Source organism: Cheilinus undulatus, linkage group 14 (assembly GCF_018320785.1).
Source record: "Cheilinus undulatus linkage group 14, ASM1832078v1, whole genome shotgun sequence".
Classification (NCBI taxonomy): domain Eukaryota; kingdom Metazoa; phylum Chordata; class Actinopteri; order Labriformes; family Labridae; genus Cheilinus; species Cheilinus undulatus.
In genome coordinates this window covers 34,303,749-34,317,224 of record NC_054878.1, presented here as the reverse complement: position 1 = coordinate 34,317,224, position 13,476 = coordinate 34,303,749, and the positions used below count along the sequence as shown (strand labels likewise).

The 13,476-nt window shown below is 39.0% G+C and overlaps 1 protein-coding gene across 1 annotated transcript; it reads left to right on the top strand.

Annotated features, from left to right (window-relative positions):
* Positions 1–42: 42 nt before the first annotated feature.
* Positions 43–12,877, top strand: cpsf2 (cleavage and polyadenylation specific factor 2). The gene is made up of 15 exons (XM_041805479.1): positions 43–200; positions 541–707; positions 1,316–1,475; positions 1,571–1,676; positions 1,770–1,899; positions 2,019–2,134; positions 2,618–2,805; positions 3,014–3,304; positions 3,428–3,528; positions 3,782–3,985; positions 4,087–4,239; positions 6,188–6,410; positions 6,616–6,933; positions 8,939–9,073; positions 12,418–12,877. Exons 2-15 carry the CDS (start codon positions 559–561, stop codon positions 12,508–12,510), a joined length of 2,367 nt encoding a protein of 788 aa, XP_041661413.1. The 5' UTR covers positions 43–200; positions 541–558; the 3' UTR covers positions 12,511–12,877.
* The last annotated feature ends 599 nt before the right edge of the window (positions 12,878–13,476 follow it).

The following is a 13,476-nucleotide window of genomic DNA, read 5'->3' as shown; positions in this document are numbered from 1 at the left end:
AAAAAAAAGTGCGCTTTATTAACACCCCTCGACTTGGTACGCCCGTTACCCTTTGACGCATGACGCAGTGGCTAACATGTCTGCTAGTGAAGTGTGCGTTCAAAGAGCTAGCCAAAATGTCTTAATATTGAAATTATAGGTCAGAAACTTATTGTGTTTGTATCTCCAACGGGAGGAAATTCATGTTACAGTCATTAATGGTATGTCGTATGTTCCTGTGTTGACCCAATACACTCCTAGTAGCAGACTCAAATGTAGCTAGCATGCTGAATACAAAGACTTTGCCGGGTAATTTGTTTTAGGCTAAACGAGCTAGCTTTAGCTAGAAACCAAACTGTTTACGTTTAACTCATTTTCTAGTCAACAGCATAGCTAATATGTCACTGAGGGTGATTCATGCAATAATAGCAGTTGTTTAGCTTTCATTCAAAACCTGTTTTTGTCTGTGTTATGTGCTCAATTGTATTTAAAGTCATAAAGAGCAACTTCTACCAAGGTAATGTTGACTTGTTTATTGAAGCAGTTGTGTTGTTCTTTCAGCGTGAGAAGTGAAGAAACATGACGTCTATTATCAAGCTGACAGCGGTGTCAGGGGTTCAGGAGGAGTCGGCTCTCTGTTACCTGCTACAGGTGGATGAATTCCGCTTCCTCCTGGACTGTGGATGGGATGAAAACTTCTCTATGGACATCATTGATGCCATGAAACGGTGTGTGCTTTATCTACCTTACACATGATGTTACGAGAAACTCAACTAAGTTCTTTTTTACTTTATTACTGTAAGCCATCCAATTTTGTAATCTATAAAAAATGTGTATTTTTCAATTAAAAATGAGGACATTGCTAAGTATCAGCCACTAACGTCAAAAGTAGTACAGGCCAGTATTATATTTAGGGATACATAGATGCATCTCTTCAACATCAATATTGGCTGAAATCAGCCCTCTTGACAAACATCCACCATCAGCCAAATAATACGATGTAAACTGATATCAGTTATCTTTATTAACTGTCTGGGCCAATCAATTTTATGCTGGTATCGGGTAAACATAACTGCAAAATCATAGAAGAATTTTTTTTTTCAACAAAAGAAGGAACCCTTTGGACCAACTCTGATCTGATTTCATGACCAAACATGAGAGAAAATGTAGACATACTAGATGTCTCTCACCAAAAGAAAGTAATGAAAAAGCTAAATGGTGTTGAACATCAGTATCAGTGGTGGCCCTAATTTTCAAAGTTGCATTTTTAGCATTTAACAATTGCTTTGTCCCATTGTTCTTTGACTAAGAGTTGTGATGCCAACCTTTTCTGCAGGTATGTTCATCAGGTCGATGCTGTGCTCCTCTCCCACCCTGACCCCATACACCTGGGAGCCCTACCATATGCTGTGGGGAAACTGGGTCTTAACTGTACTATATATGCTACAATCCCTGTCTATAAGATGGGTCAGATGTTCATGTATGATCTGTATCAGGTGAGAAATGTCATGTATGTAAAGTTCTTTCTATGAGAGCCTGACTTCATAATGATTACTCATGCTTTGGAAATCATATCCTTCTCTCTGTTTAGTCTCGAAATAACAGTGAAGATTTCACACTCTTCACACTGGATGATGTGGACTCTGCTTTTGATAAAATCCAGCAGCTGAAATACTCACAGATTGTCAATCTGAAAGGTAAGATGAACATGGATGCCTGTAGATTTAAGAGTATCTCCATTTAAGCATCACAGATGGCAAAATTTTTAAGACTTTATATTTATCCAACAGGTAAAGGGCATGGTCTGTCCATCATGCCTCTTCCAGCTGGTCATATGATAGGTGGTACTATTTGGAAAATTGTAAAAGATGGGGAGGAGGAGATTGTGTATGCTGTGGACTTCAACCACAAGAGAGAGATGTAAGCACAGGAGAACATTTTATATAATAGAATACGTTTTAGTTGTTTTTTTTAAACTTTGCATTTATATTTTATTTGGCTGTTGATCGCTGCCTTTTCCCCATTTTCCTTTTTTCTAGTCACCTCAATGGCTGCACATTAGAGAGCATCAGTCGTCCTTCCTTACTAATCACAGACTCCTTCAACGCCACATATGTGCAGCCACGTCGTAAACAAAGAGATGAGATGCTGCTGAGTAAGTCAATTTTCATAAGACTCTTCTAAATGCATTTAATAATAATAATAATAATGATAAAAAAAACTTGACCAGGTCTACCATAGAAATAGATCTGATCTCAATGGGCCTTAACTGGATAAATAAAGATTTGAAAAAAGGTTACCAATCAATCCAGCTCAGTTGCAGTCTAATAAATAAGGTTTACAATCTTTATTTATTGTAAACATCAAAAATGAAATTCAAAAGAGCAAGTAAGTAATTTTTTGCTGTTATAAAAGTTTGATTATGTAGGAATCTTAATGCATTTACATTAATTGTTTAATACGGCTACATGTTAAAAGGTTGAATTGAATGAAAATTTTGGGGAAATGATGCTCTACATCTTTAATTGTTCTCTCAGCCATTCCTTGCTTTCTGTAAAACTGCTTGGTTAATACCACAGTGCAATGAAGGGAATTTTTCTAAATGACCTAATTTTTAATTTATTTTTTTTACCTACAGCCAATGTTATGGAGACCCTGCGAGGTGACGGTAATGTCCTTATTGCTGTGGATACAGCTGGACGTGTTCTGGAGCTGGCTCAGCTGCTGGACCAGATTTGGAGGACAAAAGATGCTGGGCTGGGAGTTTACCCTCTCGCTCTGCTCAACAACGTCAGCTATAATGTGGTGGAGTTCTCAAAGTCACAGGTATTAAACATGGATTTTGAGATCACAATTCATTTTGGTCGATTCAGTAGCTGATGGTGTAGCATGATTTTTTTTGATACTTCTTTATTGTACACAAAATCTGAACCTGGTAACATAGGTAGCAAAGATGTTGCACAAAAACCTTTCTCAGGATTTATGAACCTGCTCCTAACTAGGTTTTATTATTATTTTTACCATCTTCCTCTAGGTGGAGTGGATGAGTGATAAGCTCATGAGGTGTTTTGAAGACAAGAGAAACAACCCTTTCCAGTTCCGTCACTTGACACTCTGTCACAGTCTGGCAGATTTGGCCCGGGTTCCAAGTCCTAAAGTGGTGCTCTGCAGCCAGCCTGACCTGGAGTCTGGCTTTTCCAGAGAACTTTTCATCCAGTGGTGTCAAGATGTCAAAAACTCTGTCATTCTCACTTACCGCACTACACCAGGAACCCTCGCCCGCTACCTCATCGACAACCCAGGGGAGAAGATGCTGGATCTGGAGGTGAGTGTGACAGTCACAGTGCTGATTTACCCTGATTTGTCCTGATGGGAGGATTTTTTTTTTTTTTTTTTTTTTGGTGAATGTCTCACTGGACAACATTCATCCTTTGTCCTCTTTTGACAGGTGAGGAAAAGAGTGAAGCTGGAAGGCAAGGAGCTGGAAGAATACCTTGAAAAAGATAAAATAAAGAAAGAGGCAGCTAAAAAGCTGGAACAAGCAAAAGAGTAAGTTCAGCAGAAACACACTCGCTGGTTTTGTGTTTAAGAGCAATTCTGTATACAGCTGAAACAGCAAATTATGTGAAAGTCATACATATAAATGATGGTCTAAACTGCTCATTTAAAGCAGGTAATTTAAATGTAAATCTGGAAATTGACGATGAGTCGTGACACTTAAAAACACAGTTGTACTCTGTAGCTGACCAAAAAGACTGTTGTCTGGGCTTGGAGAAATTAATGTTTTTTCTCTCACTTGCAGGGTGGATGTAGACTCCAGTGATGAGAGCGACATGGATGATGATCTAGATCAACCGGCAGCTGTGAAAACCAAACATCACGACCTGATGATGAAGGCCGAAGGGAGCCGCAAGGGCAGCTTCTTCAAACAAGCTAAAAAGTCATATCCAATGTTCCCAGCACATGAAGAGAGAATCAAATGGGATGAGTACGGGGAAATCATCAGGTAGAACAGCATATTAACACCAGGTTACATAAAGATGCAGGAAAAACTACTTTAATGTAGATTATCAGCCACTTTAATCAACCTTTGTTCTTCTTTTACAGACTAGAGGATTTTCTGGTACCTGAACTTCAAGCCACAGAAGAGGAGAAAAGCAAACTGGAATCTGGGTTGACCAATGGTGATGAGCCCATGGACCAGGATCTCTCTGTTGTACCGACTAAATGTGTCTCCAGCATGGAAAATCTGGAAATAAGGTCAGTAGGTTTTAAAGCAGTCTGGTTTGGGCTCTGTTTTAGTATGTGCACAGCTACAGTTGTCCTATCAAATGAGGGCAAAAAGCTTATTTATAATTTATACATTTTTATTAAGATAGGCCAACAATGCCAGTCAAATGTTGAGTCTTAGCTGTAATGCAGCAGCCACCTGTAACTAGATAGATTGATGGCTCCAGTTAATGGGCCTGGTTTTATTTGAGAGGAATAGGGCTGAATGATATGGGAAAATAATTTAATTGCAGTTTTTTGCCCAATATTGCAGTTTATTGCTCCAGCCCGCTGCGACCCTGAATGGGAGAAGCGGTGTGGAAAATACATGAATGGACTATATTTGGTGGATAGATTTAAGGCTGAAAAATATCTTATTGCAATCATTTTGACTCATTGCAAATCTAGTATGAATTGTTGTATGAAAGGGAATAATGATGATTTAAGATAAGACATGATAATACTTTTCTGATAATACTTTATTGATCCCCCAGAGGGGAAATTCTTTTATGTCTTTATCACTTTTAATAAGACAAAAATATACAAAAACAAGAAAAATAGGGTTTTTTTTTTGCAAATTATTCTGCAATTTGAAAACTGCAATTTAATCTAAATTGTGATTAATTGCCCAGCCCTAGAGAGGACAGTGCATAGAGTTAAAATCAGAGAGAGTTGGTAAAGTCATGGTAAAACTGGAACAAACTGGAACCTGTGCTAATCACTTGGAGGACTATAGCCACAGTACATGGACGTTACCTGAAGCCGGGCGTACACTTTCTGAACTTCATCTGATTGAGCCAGGACCGGGAAGTTGCACCGACTTTCAGTTGGATGTAACACTAGATTTAGTTGGATCTAGATGAAGTTGCTATTTGTATGTGTGTTTATAGAGATAGTGAGAAAGCAAAGGTATGACTAGATAGACCGTCAACCTCAGAGTGTGAGACTTTTTCAAAGTAAGGTCCACAGATTTCTGTCACAGTCGGCCCATACTTCATTGTACAGTGTAAGCACTCAGGTCGAGCACGATGATGAGACATTTATGTGAGCACATAAATCGTGCGCACTGGGATTCAGTCACATGTATGAGGTGAAATTCCACCACTACTGTCACAGAGTTGGCTTCAAATTGCACAGTGTATGCCCGGTTTAACTTATGGACTAAATGCTGGGGTCTGGTCCCCTCTGGGAGCCCTAATATCTCAGGAGGGCACATGCTCTGTTTGCTTTATTGTTTCCAAAAATAAGATTTGCACATAACAAAAATAATAACACGCTAACTGGACAGTTTTGCTGCATTTCATTTTCCTTGGAGGTCGGAGCTGGGAATGTCATCACAGCAGAGTTGGCCACATTCCTGTAGCAGTTCCTCTGAGTTTTTGAGTCAGATTTTTGACATTAGAAGGCATTTGTGATAACAGAACTGACTGGTATCTCAGAATTTCTGAGTTCCAACATTAATTGAAATATATAGTTTTATTCAAAGCTTTATTGCTACAGTTGTTGAATGTGCATTTTCCTCAATAGAAATAGCAAGCAAGTAACCTTTTTATTAAATTCTAATGAAAAATGTGGGCTTTTTTGACAACAGTACATCATTTTTTCTTAAGGGTTCTTTGAAGGATCAGCTGGGAGGTTCTGAGGAACTAGTATACTATACCACCAGTGCCTTTAAGCTTTGCTCCATTTTGACTATTTTTCTGAGTGTTTTATTTAAACCTTTAGACCTGTTGGCTCCTCCTGACTTTAGATTTGTGTTTTATTTAACTTTGAAATGTGTGGCCTTGTAGCTTCTCTTCCTGCATCTGTGTAGTCAAGTTTACTTGGCAAACCTCTCGAGCAAAATAACAAAAACAATCATTTGCATTTTCAGTCGCTAACTGTGTCTTAAATAAGCATTATGACAAGCCTTTCTTCCTCTTTTTTCATTGTTCCTCAGAGCGAGGGTGTCGTACATCGACTATGAAGGTCGCTCTGATGGCGACTCCATCAAGAAGATCATTAATCAGATGAAGCCCAGACAGCTGGTGATCGTTCATGGGCCACCAGAAGCCAGCCTGGACCTCGCTGAGTCCTGCAGGGCTTTCAGCAAGGACATCAAAGTTTACACGCCCAAACTGCAGGAGACTGTGGATGCCACCAGTGAAACACACATCTACCAGGTCAGATTGAGTTGAGATCCTGTTTGCCCTTTTTAAAAGGATGTCATCAAATTGCTCCTTCATTGCCTTGTGTAAATTAAAAAATGTAGATTCTTTCACATAATCAAGTGTAGGTAATTGTTGATATAGCCCAGTAATTGTTTTGCTGCTTTACAACACTCAATGACTGGCAAATATCTCCATTTCTCTCATGTTTCCACCAAAGGTGCGATTGAAAGACTCGCTGGTGAGCTCACTGCAGTTTTGCAAGGCCAAAGACACTGAGCTGGCCTGGATCGACGGCGTGCTGGACATGCGGGTGGCAAAGGTGGACATGGGCGTGTTGCTAGAGGAAGGGGCCAAAGAGGAGGCAGAGGAAGTGGAAACAGCCATGGAGGTGACACCGGATCTCAGCCTTGACCACAGTGCTGCAGCAGCGGCTGCAGCACAGCGGGCTATGAAGAATCTGTTCGGGGAGGATGAGAAGGAGGTGTCTGAGGAGAATGATGTCATTCCCACGCTGGAGCCTTTGCCACCACATGAGGTAAATGAGAGGACACAATAGAGCAAAGCTGTAGAACTGATAGTTAATTATCTCTGGTCCTGCCGGATTTTCCCCAGCTTTCTTTGGATATTTATTGTCCTTTATGTAGGGGTTGGGATAGAAACCAGGTTTTATTTATGACCTATAGCTCAGATGTTATTTATTAATTGCTTCAATATACATCGGTTTTTGTATAAAGTTTCTGTAATAACATTGATTAACAGGTATTAAGCTATGCAAAGAAGGATTGTGATGGTCAGTCACTAGCAGGGATGGTTGAACATCATGATAGTTCTACAGTTGTATTCGTGTAGTGAGTGGACAATCAGCCTTTATCTTATAAGGAAGGGAACACAACCTCAATGGCCATGCATCAAAATTAACCAGAATGCAGAACCTTAAAAATCTCTGATCAACTCTGGTTGCATCTTAAGCCCAGACGAGACGGTTTTAGAACGATGTAGCAAGTTTCAGATCGTCTCGTTGCGAATAAGCCTCTGACTGGGCTTAAGGGATATACCTCCTCATTCAACACTCAAAGCATCCTTGGTAAGCACATTCAAACATTGTGGCAAGCTCCTTCAGTTACATAAGCCGCATTTCCATCAGGTGGTCCAGTTTGATTAAAATTTTGTATTGTTTTGTAGGCTGAACCCCCAAAATAGTTGGTGTTTCCACAGACACCTGTACCCTTACTTCTCAGTCAGACTGTCGAGGCTATGCATGTGACATCACAGGCAGCAAGAGTCTCTGCTGTTCCAGCTGCTGAGATGAAAGTTTGTACTGGTGACAGAAATCAGAAGAGAATCAGCAGATTTTTTAAGCTGAAAACTGCTGTTTTAGTAACTACATTTTGACTGTTAACCGTGGTCAGTACAGAGCCTGATGGAATATGTTAATAGAAATGTTTGGAGTCATAATAATGCGTTAACGAAGAGACACAAGCTGAGGTGTTACAGTAGATACCACATATAAATCTCAACAGTCCACTGTGTCTTCAGGAATCGGCATAGATCTCTGTTGAGTTGAGCAGTACTGGCATTGCAGTGTTTATTTTGTCATCTAAAACCATGACTAAAATTGTCAACTACCTTTTTTCATGAGAAAGACTAGACTTAGACTAACTAAAATGTTATTTCACTGTTTTCACACATTAAGATTCTGTGATATTTCTCTGATTTGCACATTTGGAAGTAATTAAAGTATTGATGGTGCTTAAATACTAGTGTTTACATTTGATGTTAACTCTACAATATGGCCGATTAAGTACAAGAAAATACATTTCTTGATTAAAAGTAAAGACTCAACTGTAGGGACTTTCCATCAGCTACACCTAGACTAAAATTATAAAGATTAGAAATGACTAAATGTGACCAAAGCTTGAAGTCATTTTGATATAGAGAGTAAATTCAAGATAACTGCCAAAATTAATACTGTGGCATTTGCCCTTATTTTTTATCACTGGTGCATCTCTACTGGAATGGTACCAATGATGCTGGATAAAGACTTGGACTGTCTAAGAAGTCATCATGATGGTATCAGTAACAACAATGAATAAGCCCCATCCCTACTGGTCTTTTCAGAGTTCTGTTTAGAAAAAAAGTCTTATTACTGAGAACTCCTTGTACTGGCTAATGGCTTCAAGAGTCTACACTATGTTTGTGTTGGCAGTAAATGGGGTTGTAATTTGCCCATAAATTAGTTGTTTGGGCACAAATGATGCATGTTCAAACATGCTTTAATTTGAGATTCAAGGTGAGCTCGGAGAACCCCCCCCCCCGCTGCAGTTTAATGAGAACATAGCCGTCTCATGTCTGACTCTGCATGTTCATCATTCTGCACAGTGAATGTCAGACAGCCAACTCTAGCGGACAAAAAGTCTTGTTTTCATGCCCTGAGACTCCACGGTTTGAAATGTGTTTCTTTAACTTTGTGTCCACAAGGGCATAAAAGCAATGGAGACATTTCTCAGCCTGACCGGCGTGCTCTTCCTTTCTCCCTGCAGATTCCAGGCCATCAGTCGGTGTTCATCAACGAGCCGCGCCTGTCTGACTTCAAGCAAGTCCTGCTGAGAGAGGGCATCCAGGCCGAGTTCGTAGGAGGAGTGCTGGTGTGCAACAACATGGTGGCCGTCCGCAGGGTGAGTGTCCTTCCCGCAGGCAAAGCCAGAGTGATATCCATCAGTTCCCTGCAATGTTAGAAAAATGGAAAGAGGCCAGTGAGGACGACATATGGCACAGGCTTGTTTTTCCCGCCAGAACCGCGCAATCAAAAGACTCTGTATTCATTCATTTTTAGATGTTTCATTTGTAGCCAGTGTTCCAGGAAAATTAAAAGAAATTACATTTAAAGAAGCTCAAAGAAACACTTATAAGAACAAAATGTCCAGACAAAAATGCCTCCAAAAATAATGCATCCTGTCATTTCTCCTGTCTGCATCCTTCAGCAGGTGTTGTGCCTTAGACACAACTTGCAGAGTGATTTATCACTGCAACAAATAGGAACAAACAGAAAGCACTTGAAGTGATGTGAGGATTTATTACTTTGGTTTATGTTGACCGAGCCATAAAAAGTAGTAAAAATAGTTCACATAGTTGTAAACATTTGTAAACCCTCAGTGTGATGATGGATTGTGCCTCTTGAGCAGTCAGCGCTGTTCACTGCAGTAAGAAATACAACAGCTTAGGCTGGAGTTTATAAAAAACACAGGCCAAGGCTACTTGCTGTACATTTCTTCCATAAATGTCTTTCTCATTGCAAAATAGTCAGTATTTAAGCAGCCTTTAAGAGAAGCTGTTTACCATGAGACTACTGCAGTTTGTGACTGAAAGTATTCTTTTTTCATGTCTGAGCCAAAGCTGCAATTTGCGTTTGATTTTTTTGTATGTTTTGTCTTTCTTTATTTAGTTGAATCAGTTGTTTATGCCATCTGCACCATTAATGGCAGCCATCCAATTTCTTTGTACTTTTCTTGTGCACTGAAATGACAATGAAGATCAATCTGTCTGAATAATAATTAGTAATTATGAACTAGGGTGGATTATATAACCTGAAAATATTTACTTAGTTCTTCAAGGATGATTGTTTCTGGTTCACTTTCACAAAAGAAAGAAATAATAACAAAAATTGTTTGTAAGTTAAAAAGAAGAGAAAATAAGTTTGTTTATCATAGTTAAGAGATGGTTTATTCAGTTTGCTTTGCATTATAACGAGATTTTAAGCCAAAAAAGACCCTTGCATCTCTCCCTAGTTCAACCTTGTCTTTCTCGGCTAAGTCTGACATGCCACGCCAAGCTTTTGTCACTGTAAACTGTCTGTTTCACTCAGTTACACTGGACTCTGAGGACAGAAACACTGACAGCTGATCAATACACATCCCCAAAATCTTAAAAAGCAGCAACGTGTGTGTGTGACACAACTGTTATGCTCTCAGCACAACCAAGGCGGGAGAGATTAATAAAGCTGTTACTGATCATCATCCTCCATCAATCTCTGACTGAACCAGCTACTAAATTAATAAATATTTTCATCCTCACTGAAAGAAGTTAACCAAAGACAAGTTGTTGTGATGGCTGTGTGCATTTGGCTTCATACAGCTGTCACACTGTGAGCTAGCTAGAATGGTAGCTCATTAGTAGGGATTTGTGATATCTGCATGACATTGGTATCTACATGTATGAAAATACTACCAACATTTACAACTAATATATTCGCTGCAAATAACAGCTGTAAATATCTGCCTGTATGTATGAATTTATATACCATTATTATAGACATTCTGTTTAAATTTATTCAACCACTCTTGGCGTGATCACTGACACATCTCAGATTGTGATGCTCATCAAGGCGGTGATATCACTGGCAACCAATCATGTACTAGATGGAGCAGGACTTGTCACTAGGGGTGGGTATCGTGTGAGTTTTTTCCCATACTGATGCTAAATTGATACTTTATAAAAAGGTGATGGTGCCTAAACAGTGCCACAGTGCCTGAATCAATACTTTAAAAGGAACCCTGCATGATCAGACAAGTTCATCTTGTTGGATAGATATTTGTATGTCTCATATGTATATTGAACTAAAAAAAAACTCACTAGATATCCTAGATATTTGCATTTTGAGTAAGTTTGAGCTTATAAACTCAGCAGCAGGCCGCCATGTTTTGGTCTGCACTGGTACTGTGACGTCACTAGCGCTCCTCACCATTCCTATGCAGTAACCATTTTTTCAGACTGGCAGTATGTTTTGCTGCTTGCAGCTGTTGCTGCCATAACAGCTTTCATACCAGGCATGAGTTTGCTGCGTGTTGGCTTTGTCTTTCTGTTGTCAAAGCTCTGTCATTGCTACTAAGTTTTACCTCAATAAAACTCCCTACAAGCGACTTGATTCATTGTATAGTGGAAGTGTGCCGGTAGCTTTTCAAAATAAAGGCATTATGTACAAACAAAGGGAGTTTCTCCAAAGTAATGCTAAAGTGGGCTTTATTTTTAAAAGTAATCAGTAGTGTGGTGTGTTGGATTAATTGCTATTTAAAAAATTTAATCCACTGACAGCCATATTTGGTACTGGTACTATTGGATGATCAAAGAAAAAGACTGACTAATATATGATGTGAATTGTTTTTGGAAATATTAAATACTGTCTATACTTATACAATATGACTGTTTTCTGGTTAAAGAAGGGAAATTAAGTAGATTCAACAACCAAACATTGCCCCAACCCTACCATAGAATATAGATTTTTATTGTGTATTTAAACCATGTGCTCTTACAAGTGTGAGTGTTCTATGGCTTGTGTTGATAGCAGAGATTTAAAGTTACTGGAAGGTTAAAATTTTATCTTTATATAACTAGCTAACGAGCCAGACTGAATTTGTTTAAAAGTTGATGTTGGTCCACAGGTCATGAGCTTAAAGAGGTTTGATTTAGAGGTTAATGTAATTACTAACAATAAATAAAGTATCTGCTCTTAACACGCACTCCATCATTAAACACAAAGAGTAAACAAACACAGCTTGCCAAAGTGGGATAAAAAACCCCAGTGGTACACGAGAACATCTCACTTCAGAAGAAACTCATCCAGAAAAAAAAAATCAGAGGCAGAAACTTAACAACTGAAGTGAAAGAAAAAGTAGAAGTGAGTCAGGACACCAACAACAAAATGCATAATTGACAAGAACTTAAAATAGGCGCAACCCAGAAAGTGAAATCAAAGAGAAGTGAGTCTTTTAAAGGAGTGTGTTTTTGCCGTGTGTGTGTCCGTGTGTGCTATTTAAAATCTTGGAAGTGGATTGACTCATTAGACATTTAAATCCCAAATCTGTGAGCGTCTGTGGGAAAAGGTGGGAATCCTTTTTTATTTTTGAGGTCAGAAACAAGCTGGCTGATCTGTCTGTGATTAAAGGTGAAAGCTCGTTGTACAATGTGTAAATGAGTGTTATGTTTGGACCCGTGTGACCCCTGAATCTTTGTACTCTTTGTCCAGACGGAGGCCGGACGCATTGGCCTGGAAGGCTGCCTGTGTGACGACTACTATAAGATCCGGGAGCTGCTGTATCAGCAGTACGCCGTGGTATAACAGCAGCAGCAGCCGCAGCAGGAGGAGGAGGAGGAGGAGGACACGCCGCAGAGAGCAAACCACGGCAGTACAGAGACAATCCTCACAGAGGACTCTACTGAGAGAAGGAGACTGAAAGACACTCTCATTGGTGGCTCCAGCCATTTCACTGTAAACTTTTTTGTACATTTTCCTTTTATAGTTTTGTTCCAAGTAACTTTTTTTATTGTTGGTTTGCATCAATAATGTGAGAGGCAGATGGGTTACCTCTCATGTTCGAAAGATCAGGCTCATGGGGTTTATTTCTCCTAAAACTCCTCATCTTGTACAGGGACATCCTAAATGATGCAATTCCTCTCCAATTCTCTCATTAAAACATTTTTTTCAAGTTTGTATCTCTGTCAAAGGTTTGTCCCAAAAGACTTTTTCAGTAGGTGAAAGGCTGGTATCAAATTCAGTTCAAGTTTCAAATTCAGTGAAACTTGATCATAAAGCCTAAATATTCCAATCAAAAATATCCCCAAAATTCAAATGTACATTCCTGGAAATTTTCAAGCAAATAACTCTAAATTGCAAAATAAATTTCCCTCTAAATTTCTCATCAGGTTCCACAAAACTTACAGATTTATTCCCCGAATTTCCATGAAGGTGATGTAAAACTCCCTGAAACTTCCAAACAAAGTTTCACCCCAGAATTTCCAATCATATTTCCCCAAAAAATTCAAATAAGTTTTACAAATATGTTACTTGTACATAAATACCTATGGATTTCAAAGCAAATAGCCCCCCAAAAAATCTAATCAGATTCCCCAAAATATATATTTACCAAATTTCCATCAAAATTTCCTAAAAAAATTCTTAAAAATCAAAATTTTTTTACACCAAATTTACCAACTTCCAATTAAACTCTAAAATATTTAACCATAACCCCCAAATTTCCACAAAAATACAGGATGATATCAAAGCATCCCAAAGATATCAACAAAT